We start from the raw sequence: 18,636 nt of genomic DNA on the forward strand, positions 1-18,636 counted from the left end.
TCCCAGCATGCATTGTAGAATTGGCCCACTGTAATGTGTACAATTTGCGTTTCTATGTTTGTAAATATTTGTATTCTTAACATGTTTGTGATCACAGCATCGGGATACATTACAAGTAAATGAAGATGTAAGTTGTTGTGTGACCCGACTGTTCACTCGATAATCAATTTTGTACCCACCCTTACTGTGTGTCGTAGCTCCGTTAACCACTACCGGAATGGACGCGCTCATTCTTCAGTACACTCTGGGTTCTCTTCAGATCGTATAAATCTTTCGCCTTTTACTAAAGATTTCCGTGGAGAGGACCATTATGAGTTTTAACTAATTTTTTGATGCCCTGCTCACGCGGGGCTTCCTACTTCTGTGAAAAAAAAGTATGAAGACTGATTAACAGTTCAGCGCCCGTATGTGCTTATTTCACGTACGTGTCGTTTAAAGGAAAACGATTAGGTTTACCCTGAAATCCTACTTTCTGAAACTGATGTGGTACAACACATAGTTATTTACCTCCCAAACACGTCTTCAGTAAGTTGTAAGCTGTCGTCAAAACAACCACGTGTCTGTTGTGCTAAGGTAAATAGGCTAACGTTTAGTGTGTGATATATCTGGGTTGTCAGCGTGAGGTTTCCTCGCTTGTGCTATCGCGGACAGAATCATATTCAACGTAAGCCTACGAGAAAAAACCACGAGGAGATGCGAACAAAAAGCACAGGTGACAGCTGAATGATATCAACGTATTAGATGTAGCAAGTGTTCACATATCACAGCAGCGCATATCGGGCCAAATAGCCTTTTTAGGTAACCATACTTAAACCAATACGACATTTCCCTACATAAACTAAGCTACTCTAAGCAGAAACAGAACGTAGCCTAAACTTTGAGGAACACTAAAGCGCCAATTCATCCCATTGAATTCTATTTATATAAGCTATACTCTGTGCATGTTGGCAACAGGTTGCGATTCATTTGGCGTTACTTTGTCATATAGTGGGGCTCTGTCACATCTTACGTGACAGTAAGTTGCGATAGGACTGAACAGCAACAGAGAACACTTTCACTACAATGCGTGTAAAGTGGGCCAACTCCTTCGAGTTTGGGTAACAACCATGTAGACTAGTATAGTTCAGTAGCAGGGAATACCTGATAAATTAACTGATCCATATGACTAGAGAAATCCTATATATGTTGGGCAACCCTTACTGTGTGTCGTAGCTCCGTTCATGACTGACTGAACAGGCACACGTGCACGTCAGTACACTCTGGGTTCTCTTCAACTCGCATAAATCTTTCGCCTTTTACTAAAGATTTCCGTGGAGAGGACCATTTATGAGTTTTAAGTAATTTTTTGATGTCCTGCTCTGGCGGGGCTTCCTTACGTTGTGAAAAGACAAAGGAACACTTGCGAGATAAAAATGAAATGCCGTAATGTCTCTGCAATACAAAATTGTAGGTGCTATTTGATCTTTTAAAGTTGTTCACGATCCCGCTTTTGGGCTGCTACTACCAGACGAACAACTGTCACAATTATATTGGAGGACTTCGTTATATAGTGGGGCGATAGGACTGAACAGCAACAGAGAACACTTTCACTACAGTGCGTGTACAGTGGGCCAACTCCTTCGAGTTTGGGTAACAACCATGTAGACTAGTATAGTTCAGTAGCAGGGAATACCTGACATATTAACTGATCCCTATGGCTAGAGAAATCATATATATGTTGAGCAACCCTTACTGTGTGTCGTAGCTCCGTTCACGACTCACTGAACAGGCACACGTGCACGTCAGTACACTCTGGGTTCTCTTCAGCTCGCATAAATCTTTCGCCTTTTACTAAAGATTTCCGTGGAGAGGACCATTTATGAGTTTTAAGTAATTTTTTGATGCCCTGCTCTGGTGGGGCTTCCTAAAGTTGTGAAAAGAAATGTTAACACTTTCGAATTTCAAATAAAATGCCATAACTTCACTGCAGTGAGAAATTGTAAGTGTTACTTGATGTCTTTAAAGTTGTTCACGATCCAGCTGTTGGGCTGCTACTAACAGACGAACAACTGTCACTTGTATATTGAAGGACTCAATCATTTTCTTCATCTGTTTCAAACTCAACAATAACCTTTTATTTACAAACCGATGTTATTCTGAGGAGGCTCACGATTTTCAGTTACACAGTGTGCTCACGGGGAGGCGCTAGAGTCTAACAGAAGAAAATAATCATGTGGTAGAGTAGGCTATAGCCTATGCCATTCTCAACGATTTCACAAAATACCATGCATGTGTTACATTCAATTTTTCGCTTAATGGGGTTATTGTTATTATTCAACATACAGAAGAAATCCGACGCCCGGCTTTCAGTAAGTGTAACATTAGCCTAAAAGGCTTGCGAACCGAAAGCAAACTCAGCACTAATAAACCAATCTAATTTAAACCAGACCTAAATTAAGGCAGCCTTTACCTACTACTAAAATGCGCAATGTTATTGCTCAAGACACACACCTCACCAATATTGCTATACTTCATCAACAGACCGTATCAAATACCTAAAAGAAAAGGTCTTTGAAACGTTAGAACGGTCTAGTGCAAACAACAAATCAGAAATTGATTATCTAAGCACTTTGAGTTGCATTGTTTTGTATGAAAGGTGCTATACAAATAAAGTTTATTATTATCACCGTCAGCGCTCGCTGGTGTGACAATAGCGATGACACCTCGGTTACGTAATGTTCCTGGTTCCATTGGCCTTGATCCATGCACGGCTTTTCAGAATGTCACCAAGCAGATAGTCTCTTTCAGCGCAAAAACTATAGCAAGCCAAATGGCAAAAAGATTCACTGCACCACATAGTAGTATTTTACTGTCTATAGCCCACGGTGATTTGTGATCAGTTTTTATTTATGGAAATGAATCACAAAAACATTGTTCTATTTTCATATTCCTTTAAATCCCATTAATCCTGCTTAATTTCTTGCGCTTTCAATTGCGTTACATGGTCTACTTTGGTCTTAAATCAACAGTTATTAAAAACGATTTAATCTTACAAACTAAAGATAGAACTTGAGCCTAAGCCTAAAAAGAAAACCTATAGGCTAGAATTCAATTATCTAATTCCCATCCCCAAGAAAACACTCAACATCATGGCATTACGTTTCTTTATTTGGCAACAAAATGATTTGACAAAGACAGGTGCCACCAGGAACAGAGCAATAAGAAAAAAAACGACGAAGCAATGATAAATCATGGTTGTATCATGGACTACTTTAGAATAAGGCAGTCTCCTGAAACTGAGACCTGACAGTGTTGAGCAATCCTAATTTCCTGAGACACTTCAAAATTCAAATTCAGCTGTAGCTTACCTTGGTCAACTAATATAAAATTGAATAAATAGGATGCAGATAGATCACTAATTTCATACCAGCTTTTAAAAAAAGAATAATTACATAACTGCTGCAAGCCGTTTTCAAAGTGAATTTTCACTGAATTGAATTGGGTGTCATCAAGCAGCATCTCACACATAATCACCTTGACCAAAAATTGCACATGCTCCTAAAGCCAGTTCTTCAACTTTTTCCTCCATTTGTTTTGCACCTTGTTTGTATGCAAAGTAATGACAAAATAAAACACCAAATAGGTTTTGAAACAGTGGGGATTGTTATTTACATGGCTAAAAGTCAGCGTAACAGCCAGGTCATCAGGTGTGAAAGAATATGCTGTTTGAGGCTTGAACAGGGCTATGGCCATATGGATGCAAATGCCTGTGGCTTCAACCATCTTGTCGTGGCTGTAGACAAAAGCCAACTATCAGGTTCTAATAGCTCTATCTCCGAAAACACAGAAGCCAGGAACCATGTCTGATGACTCTACATAGACAAAGGCCAGGAGCCAAGCTGATATGTGAGATTATGGTTAAATGTATGAAATTCACCCAAATGTAACAGGTAAGATCATCAGGTCGTTATCAGGTCATCTGGGGTCAAGTGCCACAGGACCGCTCCCTCTGGCATTATAGAATTGCGTCAAATCATTTCTCACACCTATAGCAGCTGTAAAGGTATTCGTACAGCCTGCTTTTAAAACAACTGGCTGATCATATGCCAAGACACTAAGCTGCTTCTTTGCACTTCGTAAATAGTACTCTAGTATTGTTTGAAGAGTTTGTGTTTTGCACCTTGTTTGTATGCAAAGTAAGGGAAAAATAACACACCAAACAGGTTTTGAGACAGTTGAGATTTTTTATTTACAATTCTAAAAGCAAGCGTATCAGGTAAGATCATTAGGTCAAGATCTGGGGTCAAGTGCGCCACGCGACACTATGTCGTTCTGCCATGGAACCGCTCCCTCAGGCGTCAGAAAGAACTGCATCAAGTCATTCCTCACACCCATAGCAGCTCTGGTGGAACGGCTCCTTGATATCTGTTGTGTCTGTGACAGATTGGCGTCGCCAGCCACCACTCTGCGCCAGTCACCAGGCTGTACCGTTCCCCCCGAGTCTGTATCAGAGTAACTGGGCTTCTCTAATGTCGTCTTCCACAAAAAAACTTTGCTCCACCTACTGTTCTGGCGGTAAATTGTTTTCTGCACCCACAGCCTTCGGAGAACCATAAATGAAAAAGAGTCAGTCGAATCCGACCGCCCGTAACGGCCTTTTCACACGTAGCCGTTGGAATGCGTTGATCCGGCAAGGTTGACGCATCCCCATTCACTTTGAATGGGGTGACGTCATCCTTTGCCGAACTGAATTGTGGCTCTGTTGGGTTCCTTTGCGTAGCTTGCGGCAACAGTTGAAAAATGTTCAACTTTTCGAGAGGCAATGCATGAGTCAGCCAATCAAATTGCCTTTCATGCATAACTGACAGCACAGGCGCTAACCAATCAGATCGCGTTTATGCTCACGTCTGAAGAGCGGGAAGCTCCAAAAAAAAAGTTGGCGGACGAAACTCCGTAGATGGTCGTATTTGTACCTAAAAGTTGTTTGTTTGACTTTTTTTGCTTAGATTTTTTAAAAGTTACCAAGAAATAGACACTGTACAATGTAAAAACCCCATTTATTGTAACTGAAAAATACGTGGCGTGATTGGTTTGTTGACCTGTCAATCTCACTATAACGTTTCTGGTATCAACACAACCCCATGCGCCAGACTCCTCCTCCGCCATCCGTTAGATCAACACATTCCAAAGGAACCTTAAGCAGAACCACGGCACATAAGAGGGGACCCATCTGCTTGAGGTCGGCCGGGTGGCGATAGGAAGGGGGGTTGGGGGGAGGGAAACAACAAGTGTTGTAAACAGCAGGCATTTGATAGATGTACATAATATATCTACAGACATCAGGTGGTATATACATGATACATACAAAAAAAACGTAGTGGGTATACACTTTGCTCGCGGGGCTTCCTACCTTTGTGAAATAACGTTATCAGATTGTCTAGTAGTTGTGAGCTCGTGTTTGTATATTCCACGTACGTGTCTTTCGCTGTAATACAATTTGGTCTACCCTCAAATTCTATCTTTCGAACTGACATCGTAGAACACATAGTTATTTACCCCGAAAACATTTCTCCAGTAAGTTGTAAGCTGTCGTTAAAACAACCACGTATCTGTTATGCTAAGGTAAATAGGCTAACGTTTAGTGTGTGATCTATCTGGAGGTTTCCTCGCTTGTGCTATCGCTGACAGAATCATATTTAACATAAGCCTACGTGTAAAAACCATGAGGAGATGGGAACCAAAAGCACCGGTGACAGCTGAATGATATCAACGTATTAGATGTAGCAAGTGTTCACATATCACAGCAGCGCATATCGGGCCAGATAGCCTTTTTAGGTAACCATACTTAAACCAATACGGCATTTCCCTACATAAGCTAAGCTAGTCTAAGCAGAGACAGAATGTAGCCTAAACGTTGATGAACACTAAGGCCGCGTTCACACTTGACTTATTTTTTCAGCTGCCAGCGCCTTTTTTACATGCAACCCTATGGGAAAAGGAAAAAGAACGACGCCTTTTTAAAAAGCCGCCGCCTTTTAAAAACTTCTAAAAAAGCGCAACTCCCGACGCCTTTTTGAGTTCAATTTTCTCAACTTTTCAGAAAAGCGCTGGGTGACGTCAAGCTCCTTTTTGACAGCTGACCAATCAGGACGAGGAGAGTAGGTACCAGCGTACCTTCCCTAGTAACCTACTACCTTAGTTTAAAAAAAATGGCGGACCAAACTCCGTAGTTCATCGTATTTGTACCTAGAAGTTTTTAGTTTTGCTTTTTTTTGCTTAGATTTTTAGAAAGTTACCGAGAAATAGACACCGTACAATATAAAAACCACATTATTGTAACTGAAAACTACGTGTAAGAGGATTTGCGAGGTGTCTGAGCTACCTAGCTAATGTTAGCATGCTACTAGCCGTTAGCGATTAGCAATTCCTCTGTGTTTTTGCAAAGCATCTGCCCCAACTTTCTTTTCCCGACATTTACATTTATCTTGTACATAATCCATCCCCATAAACCGGAGATTTCAAGAGTACAGATGCCTATCAATATGCAGTTGCAGGATGGGTAAACGACAACAAGATATGGCATTTGGAGACGAAAACAATATGTATGTGATCACAGGACATGTAATTCAAACAGGGATTATCAACCGTGTTATTTTAGTGGTGGTTAATTGATACAATCGTGAATAATTGCTGTGTCTTATCAAAGCTAAACTCTCCTGAGCAAGCAAGAGTGCCAATATGGGCTAACGAGTTGTAGCTAAAGCCCTTAGTAAAGGGCTAAACAGCTCGCTAGCTATTAGCACTCTAGCTTGCTCAGTTGAGTTTAGCTTTGGTAAGACACAGCAATTATTCACGCATTTCATGCACCCATAAACGGCCTCCTCAAACGCCAAAGCTAAAGCAAGTAATTGCATTTTATTCGCCATAGTAGCTAGCTAACAATAGTTAAGCAATAAGGTACTCGAGGCAGTACTGTATCGTCAATAATGTACTGTGCAAGGGTTTGCCTGCCCTCCGCTACGCGTCGGGCCTAACAACACCCTTGAACAGTACATTATTGACGATACAGTACTGCCTCGAGTACCTTATTGCTTTTATAATACGGTTGCCAGCGACATTATAAATAGTAAGTAAATAGTAAGCTGCCTTTCAGCACAAATTAGTTGTAGCCACCAAACGTTGTGTATCGCATTTCAGTAGCCTAGAGAAAATAGTCCCCGAATGTGTGGCTGTTGATATGCAACAGACAAACAGCATTGGGAACATCACGTTTGTTAGCCTAGCACCAAAAGTTTGTGGATGATTAGCTAGGAGATCGACATTAATTTGTGGTTCGTCTGAAAACATCCCAGGTCTCCTTGCTAGATCTGGCACCATCTCATTCATTCACATTGCTCCTTTTAAAAGTTGCCTTTGAAATAACAAAAGTGACAATGGGACACTTTCAATAAAATTATATTTAATTTAAACATTAGGCCTAAACATTCTAAATCAATCATAAATGCTTCGTAGGCACTGGGCATAACAACCTTAGGTTAATAAACGTAACCTAAATAGCCTATGCTGTTTAAACTTAATTAACTAAAGTTACGAGTGACTTGGGACTCGATAGACTAACATTAGGCTGTTGTTAACGTTTGTTTATGTTGATTTGGATATCTCCATTAATTGTGCATCCGTGGAAAACGTTTCTCATGTCCCCTTCGTCTTTGATGATATCGCTTCCGACCACTCTTGCTCTCTTTGCCGGTAGCTCGGTGTGGGAAGTGCCTTCTCCAGCAAGCTTGAAATGACAACGGTCGCGCAAAATACCGTTATCTACCGCTCAGGTCAATGTAAACAGATGTACAGTACATTATGGCTCAATACAGTACCTAAATAGCCTATGCTGTTTAAACTTAATTAACTGTTACTCATTTTCAACCAATCAGAATGCTTGATTTCATCTACCCGTATTATAATAGTTGATAACCAACGGATAATAATGTATCGCTAGAATGTATGATTCCCGTTGTTAAGGTTACAGAATTCTCGTGCTGAAGCGCTAAAATGGCGCTGAAGGCAGTCGAGCGCCAATTCATCCCATTGAATTCGATTTCTATAAGCTATACTCTGTGCATGTTGGCAACAGGTTGCGATTCATTTGGCGTTACTTTGTCATATAGTGGGGCTCTGTCACATCTTACGTGACTGTAAGTTGCAATAGGACTGAACAGCAACAGAGAACACTTTCACTACAATGCGTGTACTGTGGGCCAACTCCTTTGAGTTTGGGTAACAAGCATGTAGACTAGTATAGTTCAGTAGCAGGGAATACCTGATAAATTAACTGATCCCTATGGCTAGAGAAATCATATATATGTTGGGCAACCCTTACTGTGTGTCGTAGCTCCGTTCATAACTCACCGAACAGACTCACGTGCACGTTAGTACACTCTGGGTTCTCTTCAGCTCGCATAAATCTTTCGCCTTTTACTAAAGATTTCCGTGGAGAGGACCATTTATGAGTTTTAAGTAATTTTTTGATGCCCTGCTCCGGCGGGGCTTCCTAGCGTTGTGAAAAGACATATGAACACTTTCGAATTTAGAACAAAATGCCATTGCTTCACTGCAGTGAGAAATTGTAGGTGTTCCTTGATGTCTTCAAAGTTGTTCACTTGGGCTGCTACTAACAGACGAACAACTGTCACTTGTATATTGAAGGACTCAATCATTTCCTTCATCTGTTTCAAACAACAATAACCTTTTCTTTTCAAACCGATGATATTCTTTGGAGGCTCTTACGATTTTCAAGTACACAGTGTGCTCACGGGGAGGCGCTAGAGTCTAACAGAAGAAAATAATCATGTGGTAGAGTAGGCTATAACCTATGTCATCCTCAACGATTTCAGAAAATACCATGCATGAATTACATATAACTTTTTGCTCAATGGGGTTATTGTTATTATTCCACATAGCCTACGAGAAATCAGACGTCCGGCTTTCAGTTAGTGTAACATTAGCCACAAATCAGAAATTGATTATCTAAGTACTTTGAGCTGCATTGTTTTGTATGAAAGGTGCTATTCAAATAAAGTTTATTATTACCGTCAGCGCTTGCTGGTGTGACAATAGCGATGACACCTCGGTTACGTAATGTTCCTGGTTCCATTGGCCTTGATCCAAGCACGGCTTTTCAGAATGTCACCAGGCACGTAGTCTCTTTCAGCACGAAAACTACAGCTAGCAAGCCAAATGACAAAAACATTCAGTGCACCACATAGTCGTATTTTATTGTATATAGCCCACCGTGGTTTGTGATCAGTTTTTGTTTATGGAAATGAATCACAAAAACATTGTTTTTTTTTTTCAGATTTGCACCCTCTTGTTTAAATCCCATTAATCCTGCTTAATTTCTTGCGCTTTCAAATGCGTTACATGGTCTACTTTGGTCTTAAATCAACAGGTATTAAAAACGATGTAATCTTACAAACTAAAGATAGAACTTGAGCCTAAGCCTAAAAAGAAAACGTATTCAATTAAATTATTTAATTCCCATCCTCCAAAAAACACTCAAAACCATCGCATCACGTTTCTTTATTTGGCAACAAAATGGTTTGACAAATGCAGGTGCCACCAGGAACAGAGCAATAAGAAAAGAAAAGAAAAACGACGAACCAATGATAAATCACGGTTGTATCACGGACTACTTTAGAATAAGGCAGTCTCCTGAAACTGAGACCTGACAGTGTTGAGCAATCTTAATTTCCTGAGACACTTCCAAATTCAAATTCAGCTCTAGCTTACCTCAATTTATATAAATCATATATATTGAATAAATAGGATGCAGATAGATCACTTATTTCATATCAGCTTTTAAAAAATATGTTTTAATTCAATAACTGCTGCAAGCCGTTTTCATAGTGAATTTTCACTTAATTGAATTGGGTGTCATCAAGCAGCATCTCACACATTATCACCTTGACCAAAAATTGCACATGCTCCTAAAGACAGTTCTTCAACTTTTTCCTCCATTTGTGAACTTGCAAACACTGGAGATAATTAATATAAAAATATCTGTATAACCAAGTCAACACTTAGTGTTATAAGAGTGTATAAGAAATGTTTCTGTCCGTTTCAGTATGGGTAAGAAGATAGATAGATAGATAGATGGATAATTTATTAATCCCGAGGGAAATTTTGAAGAATTGCTGCTTGCGTTGGCCGGGAATCGAACCCGGGTCAGCTGTTAGAAGTTAGAAACAAGCATTGTATTTCTATTGGAATGTCTCGTTTTCATCGGAGTAGAGCTCTGAACCAAATACGTTATCAAATCTAAACTCGGCAGACAGACTAGGATGTTGGACAAGGGGTTAAAAGGGTGATGCATATAAAAATACAACTATGCTATTTGCTACTCTGTAAGTCATTCAATTAAATTAAATTTTATTTATATAGAGCCAGAACAATACAATTGTCTCAAGGAGCTTTACAGAAAAAAACATATGTTTATTTGGTAAAACTCCCTGTTAAGGAAACCCCTTGGATGTGATTGGTCCGTTACTGACATCATTTCCGGAATCTCACATTTCCGGTTTCATCCTTATATCAAAATACCGCCATTTTTTAAAACCCAAACACAACTACAATTCACAGAATATGGACAACACTGAAGAGCGCCTAGCTGAAGAGGTCCTGAGGCACGAGCACCTCTACAACCCGTCTTTGAGTACCCACGAACACGTACAGATGACCGCAAACTCGTGGAGAGAGATTTCGGCTAGCGTAGGTTTAGATGTGCAAGAGTGCATCGAGGGATGGGGGAAGATGGTGGACGAATATGTTTTCTTTCACCAGATGTCGTGGTTGGACCCATACATAGAAGATAGTGAGACGTCGTCAAACTACGACAACAAGGTAAACATTTCTGAACAGCCTCTTTGTGCTCGAGCTAGCAGTGTAATCGGAGTGGGAGAGCCACACTACAGATAGACATTGTCGTTGTATGCTTCAATATTTTGCTAACGGAATACGGGATAAATGCTGGGAAATGAGCCTGCATTGTAGATGTTATGCAATTGCTAAAAGTGTGTGGGCAGGTTGACACACTAGCAGTGCTATAAGAATAGAAAATATATAGGCAATATCCGCCAGCTCGGTCAGGCTTCTGGTCATAAACACAAAATGCACCGAACAAAAACCAACTGTCTGTTCTTAAAGTGCTTACATTGTTGATGTAATGAATGCAGTTATGTAACTGTAGCCAAATGCAATTGTCATATTGCTAACAGAGCAACTGCCTGTTCTTTTATTATTATGAACATCAGACGGAGTCATTATCCAGTGAGGGGATCCATTCATCCTCCCCCGAGTCATCCACCTCAGCACCTGAGGACTCCCCCGAGTCATCCACCTTGGTCATACCGCCAGCTCATCGTTCACGAAAGAGGAGAAGACGGATGGAGCCAGACCAGAGTTCCATCGCCGATGTGTTCTCCATGTCCGTGGGGCGCAGGATACAACTGTACAGGAGCTTTGCGAATGTGGTACCCTGTCCATCACCACCACTAGACCAATGCGCTTTGTTTGGGCAAATTGTCGGTTGTCTGGCAAAGAAGCTGCCCAAAGACAGGCGACGGGCAATAATGTGCCAGGTATACAGCCTGCTGATTAAGAACCAGTCTGACTATGTGCCTTATTTGCAAGTTAATGCAATTTGTAAATAGTTTGTGTATTTGGCACCATGTTGTTTTATATTTCTTATTTTGCACCTAGTTTGTACTTTTCTTCTGCACCTTGTTTATTATATTACTTATTTTGCACATTGTTTGTTCTACTACTTATTTTGCACATTATTGTTTGTATATAGAAATAAAACACAACATTAACAGTTGGGGATTTTTTTATTTACATGGCTAAAAGTCAGCATCAATTCATTTCTCACACCTATAGGAGTTCATACAGCCTACAGTTTAAACAACAGGGCTGATCATATGCCAAGACACTCTGCTGCTTCTTTGCACTTTGTAAATAGTACTCTAGTATTATAACTTACAAGGGAATGGTTGGACCAAGGCACTCTTCTTTTCAAGAAAACGCTTTAATGAAGATGCTAGTTCATATTAGAACTCTACAAACACTTTATGCCAATCATTTTCTAATTTCCTATTTTTTTTTACCAAAGAGTACCTTCACCGTATTTAAGAGATTTACTCTATTAGAAGAATGAAGTAGCCCTCCAAACTATCCATCTAAGTGCTCTAGTATTGTTTGAAGAGTTTGTGTTTTGCACTGTGTTTGTATGCAAAGTAATGACAAAATAAAACACCAAATAGGTTTTGAAACAGTGGGGATTGTTATTTACATGGCTAAAAGTCAGCGTAACAGCCAGGTCATCAGGTGTGAAAGAATATGCTGTTTGAGGCTTGAACAGGGCTATGGCCATATGGATGCAAATGCCTGTGGCTTCAACCATCTTGTCGTGGCTGTAAACAAAAGCCAACTATCAGGTTCTAATAGCTCTATCTCCGAAAACACAGAAGCCAGGAACCATGTCTGATGACTCTACATAGTCAAAGGCCAGGAGCCAAGCTGATATGTGAGATTATGGTTAAATGTATGAAATTCACCCAAATGTAACAGGTAAGATCATCAGGTCGTTATCAGGTCATCTGGGGTCAAGTGCCACAGGACCGCTCCCTCTGGCATTATAGAATTGCGTCAAATCATTTCTCACACCTATAGCAGCTGTATAGGTGTTGATACAGCCTGCTGTTTAAACAACAGGGCTGATCATATGCCAAGACACTCTGCTGCTTCTTTGCACTTTGTAAATAGTACTCTAGGATTATAACTTACAAGGGAATGGTTGGACCAAGGCACTCTTCTTTTCAAGAAAAATCTTTAATGAAGATGCTAGTTCATATTAGAACTCTACAAACACTTTATGCCAATCATTTTCTAATTTCCTATTTTTTTTTTACCAAAGAGTACTTTCACAACAGTATGTGTTCATACAGCCTGCAGTTTAAACAACAGGGCTGATCATATGCCAAGACACTCTGCTGCTTCTTTGCACTTTGTAAATAGTACTCTAGTATTGTTTGAAGAGTTTGTGTTTTGCACCTTGTTTGTATGCAAAGTAAGGGAAAAAATAACACACCAAACAGGTTTTGAGATACAATTCTAAAAGCCAGCGTATCAGGTAAGATCATCAGGTCAAGATCTGGGGTCAAGTGTGCCACGCGACACTATGTCGTTCTGCCATGGAACCGCTCCCTCAGGTGTCAGAAAGAACAGCATCAAGTCATTCCTCACACCCATAGCAGCTCTGGTGGAACGACTCCTTGATATCTGTTGTGTCTGTGACAAATTGGCGTCGCCAGCCACCACTCTGGGCCACTCACCAGGCTGTACTGTTCCCCCCGAGTCTGTATCAGAGTAACTGGCATTTTTGCCACTTCGACGAGTGCTTAACTTGCAATCACAGCAGATACATTTCTGCAATTCTTTTTCTTTTCTTGTCTTTTTTTATTTATTTTTTATTATGTAAAGTAGTATTTATTGTTACACCTGGTCTCTATTGCTTGTAGCTTGACTGTTCTCTCCCTTGTACGTCGCTTTGGACAAAAGCTACTGCTAAATGTTGGCCTTATTAACAAGGCCTGGGACCCCCACCTGACGTTGACTCTTATCCTGCCCCCACACCTCAAGTCTGTGTTATGTTAACACACACTACATTGCACACTGCACATTCACTTTTGCACTCCTGCCCTGCTTTTTGCATTTTACCTCTAATATACTTTTTTATATAATTTTTTTAATATATACTGTATCCTATATACTGTGTTTTATCTGAAGTTTATGTGTAGTACTTAGTGTGTTTTTATGTTTTTATGTTATGTGTAGTACTTATGCACCTATAGGCCTACACCAGAACAAATTCCAGGTAGGTGTAAACCTACTTGGCAATAAATACTATTCTGATTCTGATGTAAATGTAAACTGAGCGGTATGGGTCGTGGTCGAGGCGACCTGAGGCATCTGTGTAGGCCAGGTAGTTGTGGAGAACTACACAAGCCTTGACCACATCATCAGCCTTGTCTGGCAGGAACTCAATTGACCTCCCAAGAATTCTCCACCGTGCCGCAAATAAGTGTGGAGCTCATGTGCATATTCAGATTAATTTCAAAAGAAACTTGTAATACAACATTTTTTACTTTTCATGGGTACTTTCATTGTGTAAAGTTTCATTTTGATAGGAGTAAAGGAAAAAATTACATTTTTGAGGTGTATTTTTGCCATGCATTATTAGCATACATCTCAGATTGATGAGAATTACTGTAAACATATTTCCTCAACTAGGATTGCTTAGGACTTTTAGTATGTTGTTCTGGACACCTCATAAAAATGATCTATGCTGAAAAAAGTTATTTTACAATTAGTCTGTCGTAAAACGCTACTTTGCCTGGACTAATGCTTCCCGTCGAGGCTTCCAACGCAGTTTGGGGAGTTCCAGAGCCGCCAAAAATCAGCTGCTATCGCTGTCCACTGGCTGGTTGAGGGACAGGGTAGGTATAATACATATATAGTCTGGCTGTAGAGCTGTCCACAATGCCTTATGGAAGAGAGCCACTGTTGAAATAAACTCATATCAAATATCGACTAGAGTTCACCAAAAGGCATGTGGGAGACTCCATGATCAAAGGGAAGAAGGTTCTGTGGTCTGATGAGACCAAAGTGGAGCTTTTGTTCAACAGTAGCTCTCTTCCATGAAGCTTTGTTTGGTGAAGAACCCAGGCAACAGTTGTTCTATGCAGAGTCTCTCCCATCTCAGCTGCTGAAGCTTGTAACTCCTTCAGAGTAGTCATAGGTGTCTTGGTGGCCTCTCTCACTAGTCTCCTTCTTGCACGGTCACTCAGTTTTTGAGGACGGCCTGCTCTAGGCAGATTTACGCATGTGCCATATTCCTTCCATTTCTTGATGATGGATTTAACAGAATTCCAGGGGATGTTTAGTGCCTTGGACATTTTTTTGTATTCTTCCCCTGACTTATACTTTTCAATAACCTTTTCTCTGAGTTGCTCGGAGTGTTCTTTTGTCTTCATGGTGTAACGGTAGACAGGAATACTGATTGCTGAATACTGACCAAGTGTTGTAAACAGCAGGCATTTGGTAGATGTACATAATATATATACAGACATCAGGTGGTATATACATGATACATACAAAAACAGCTTAGTGGGTATACACTGTGCTCATAGGGTTACTGTTACAGGGGTAAGGAGAGTAGGAAAAGAAAAACATGTCGGTGGTGGCAATAATATATATTGCATATAAATGCTAGTATATGGGGTAGAGTAAGTGTACGGCAGTACGGTGGCGATGGGTGCAGTGGGCCGAGGGTTTCTACAGGTAGATCGGGTGGAGAGACTACAGCAGCGTCCCATAGCGAAAATAGTCTAGAGTAGGAGAGAAGGAAAAGACAGAGTGAGTGGATAGAGTTTGGCTGTCCATATGCGTAGATGAGGAGTAGTGGTTGTGAGGAGCAATGTTTCCACTTCCATCAGCAATTGGAACATGCTATAATGTAGAGAAAACATTTTGGTTGGTAGACATCAATTTGGGAAACAGATAGGGAGATACTTTTAGGTAGTCAGTTAACAGTAGGCAATATGGCCATTTTATCAGTATTAATATAGGCATTAGCAATGTGATATAAAAGGAGAGGGAGAGAGAGAGGTTGGGTAGGTGTATGGGAATATTAGTCATGCAACTGAACTGGGATCAAACCTGGAATGCTTCTGTATACAGACATGCCCTGTTCACAAAATGACACAAGTCACACACGGAGACAGTAAAGAGAGAAAATGAAAGAGAGGAATACAGAAACAGCGTTTCCATCACGGGACATATTGCAAACCTAGAAATGTGTTTTTGGCAGATAAACGTGATTGGTCTCGGACAAGCAACTTCATCCTCTGTAGTACGAAGCTGAGGCACCCTCAGGATTTTTGGCAGATAAAAGTGCTTGGTCTCAGACGAGCAACTTCATCCTGCCTTAGGGATTCTATTCTCCCGCTGGTGGGTAGGAGAAGAGCCCAAAGCACCTCTGTAGTACGAAGCTGAGGGTGCTTTGTGTCCATCGGTTATAGTGGTCCCCTTGAATTACTTTTTTTTCTTCCCTCATTGTATTTGGTCACAAGTTCATTACAATTTATAAATATAACAACAACAACACAATTTTTTTTTTCTTTGTAGCACAAAAATAAGGCGAGGCACTCCAAGGAGTGAGCCCCAGACACGCAAGAAGATCCTCCTTCTCACCGGGGTGTTCTCAAGTCCTTTGTCAGGCAGAAGGTGAACATATGAGTGTGTACATGCTTACGTGGACTGCTGGCGCCGGTTCCGCACGTAGTCCTCGTCCACCAGGTCGGTGATGACCAGGTTGAGCAGTTTGCAGGTGCCCTCTGTAAACACCCGGTTACTGTAAGGGGGATGAAAGGGAGAGGCTTCTTAAGAACTCACGTCCGTCACAGAACAAATGCGTAAATGCCACACAAGCCAGTCGGCACACACTAAAGGTGGAGTATTTGCAGATTAAATAGGGATGAAGGGAACAAACAGAAAGTGGGGGCCACACAGACGCAGAGGGAAATCTGTTTTACTCTACAAGGTGACACAACTAATGTCATTTGCTGTGACCATGCTATGTGTTATAACACAGAATAGCAAGAGCACTCAGTTATTGTTGTTGTTGTTGTTGTTGTTGTTGTTGTTGTTGTCTTATGGTTCACTCTTAATTATATTTTAATATGTGACCAAATCCCACATGGTCATAACTTACTGCCATTCAAGTTCCATCTCTTATGAAATCTACAATTGAGGAATTAAACAACTAAAATGACTGATGAGGTCCCAACTCTGCATCTCTTCTTATAGTTCATATTCAGAATTCAGACAAAACCAAAGATGCGCATGTGTGTGTGTGTGTGTGTGTGTGAGACGTTCACTCACCTGGCGATGAAGATGCACAGCAGGTAGATGTGGTCGGCTCCTGCCAGCAGCATGGCCACGCTGAGGCCCAGCTTGAGCATGAAGAGCCAGCGGATCACCTGGTACACTCCGTAACGCTGGCACAGGGCCAGGAAGTAGAGGTTGTTCAGGTGGGGCGCGATGTAGGACACACCTGGAGAGATGACAGTGACACGGTCACAAATCAACAGAGCATCCTGGTGTTTAACTACTTTGTATTCTTAACATGATTGTGATCTGGATTCATTCAAAGTAAATGAAGATCTAAGTTGTTGCGTGATCCCACTGTTCACTCTACAATCAAGTATGTGGCAACCCTTACTGTGTGTCGTAGCTCCGTTAACCACTACCGGAAAAGACGTCGATAGGCATTAGTACACTCTGGGTTCTCTTCAGATCGCATAAATCTTTCGCCTTTTACTAAAGATTTCCGTGGAGAGGACCATTATGAGTTTTAACTAATTTTTTGATGTCCTGCTTACGCGGGGCTTCCTAACGTTGTGAAAATAAAAATGTAATACATTAGTGGCGCTGCGCTCGTCCTGCTGGTTTTTACGTTACGTGTTATTGACGGTAATGCAAATTGAACCGCACCCAGCTCACCTCATCAAATGTTAACGTGGTACAGTAAATAGTTAGTTATCCCCGAAAACATGTCTCCAGTAAGTTACACGGTCAATGGTTGTCGTCTGAACAACCACGTGTCTGGTATGCTACGGTAAATAGGCTAACGTTTAGTGCGTGATCTATCTGTTTTAAACGCGTCTCTGTGTCGTCAGCGTGAGGTTTCCTCGCTTGTGCTATCGCTGACAGAATCATATTTAACGTAAGCCTACGAGAAAAAACCACGAGGAGATGGGAACAAAAAGCACAGGTGACAGCTGAATGATATCAAAGTATTAGCTGTTCACATATCACAGCGCATATCGGGCCAGATAGCCTTTTTAGGTAACCATACTTAAACCAATACGACATTTCCCTACATTAGCTAAGCTACTCTAAGCAGAAACAGAACGTAGCCTAAACGTTGATGAACACTAAAGCGCCCATTCATGCAATTGAATTCTATTTCTATAAGCTATACTCTGTGCATGTTGGCAACAGGTTGCGATTCATTTGGTGTTACTTTGTCATATAGTGGGGCTCTGTCACGTAAAACGTGACAGTAAGTTGCGATAGGACTGAACAGCAACAGAGAACACTTTCACTACAGTGCGTGTAAAGTGGGCCAACTCCTTCGAGTTTGGGTAACAACCATGTAGACTAGTATAGTTCAGTAGCAGGGAATACCTGACATATTAACTGATCCCTATGGCTAGAGAAATCATATATATATATATATATGTTGGGCAACCGTTACTGTGTGTCGTAGCTCCGCTCACAAGTCACTGAAGAGACTCATGTGCACGTCAGTACACTCTGGGTTCTCTTCAGCTCGCATAAATCTTTCGCCTTTTACTAAAGATTTCCGTGGAGAGGACCATTTATGAGTTTAAAGTAATTTTTTGATGCCCTGCCCTGATGTTGTGAAAAGACAAATGAACACTTTCAAATTTGATGTGGAATGCCGTCACTACATTGAGAAATTCTAGGTGCTACTTGATGTCTTTAAATTTGTTCACGATCCAGACGAACAACGGTCTA

At 40.9% G+C, this 18,636-nt stretch overlaps 1 protein-coding gene and 6 non-coding genes across 7 annotated transcripts; all 7 read left to right on the forward strand.

Annotated features, from left to right (window-relative positions):
* The first annotated feature begins 239 nt into the window (after positions 1-239).
* Positions 240-353, forward strand: LOC116218849. Its single transcript, XR_004163054.1, has one exon. It is a non-coding gene; the product is annotated as a U5 spliceosomal RNA (small nuclear RNA).
* A 901-nt stretch (positions 354-1,254) lies between these two features.
* Positions 1,255-1,369, forward strand: LOC116218857. Its single transcript, XR_004163062.1, has one exon. It is a non-coding gene; the product is annotated as a U5 spliceosomal RNA (small nuclear RNA).
* Positions 1,370-1,786: 417 nt separating this feature from the next.
* LOC116218848 lies at positions 1,787-1,901 on the forward strand. Its single transcript, XR_004163053.1, has one exon. It is a non-coding gene; the product is annotated as a U5 spliceosomal RNA (small nuclear RNA).
* Positions 1,902-8,410: 6,509 nt separating this feature from the next.
* On the forward strand, positions 8,411-8,525 carry LOC116218856. Its single transcript, XR_004163061.1, has one exon. It is a non-coding gene; the product is annotated as a U5 spliceosomal RNA (small nuclear RNA).
* Positions 8,526-10,554: 2,029 nt separating this feature from the next.
* LOC116218591 lies at positions 10,555-12,115 on the forward strand. Its single transcript, XM_031560655.2, has 2 exons — positions 10,555-10,875; positions 11,286-12,115. Exons 1-2 carry the CDS (start codon positions 10,618-10,620, stop codon positions 11,682-11,684), a joined length of 657 nt encoding a protein of 218 aa, XP_031416515.1. The 5' UTR covers positions 10,555-10,617; the 3' UTR covers positions 11,685-12,115.
* Positions 12,116-17,368: 5,253 nt separating this feature from the next.
* LOC116218850 lies at positions 17,369-17,482 on the forward strand. Its single transcript, XR_004163055.1, has one exon. It is a non-coding gene; the product is annotated as a U5 spliceosomal RNA (small nuclear RNA).
* A 924-nt stretch (positions 17,483-18,406) lies between these two features.
* LOC116218851 lies at positions 18,407-18,522 on the forward strand. The gene has a single exon (XR_004163056.1). It is a non-coding gene; the product is annotated as a U5 spliceosomal RNA (small nuclear RNA).
* The last annotated feature ends 114 nt before the right edge of the window (positions 18,523-18,636 follow it).

This window comes from Clupea harengus, chromosome 23 (assembly GCF_900700415.2).
Source record: "Clupea harengus chromosome 23, Ch_v2.0.2, whole genome shotgun sequence".
In the NCBI taxonomy this organism is placed as follows: Eukaryota; Metazoa; Chordata; class Actinopteri; order Clupeiformes; family Clupeidae; genus Clupea; species Clupea harengus.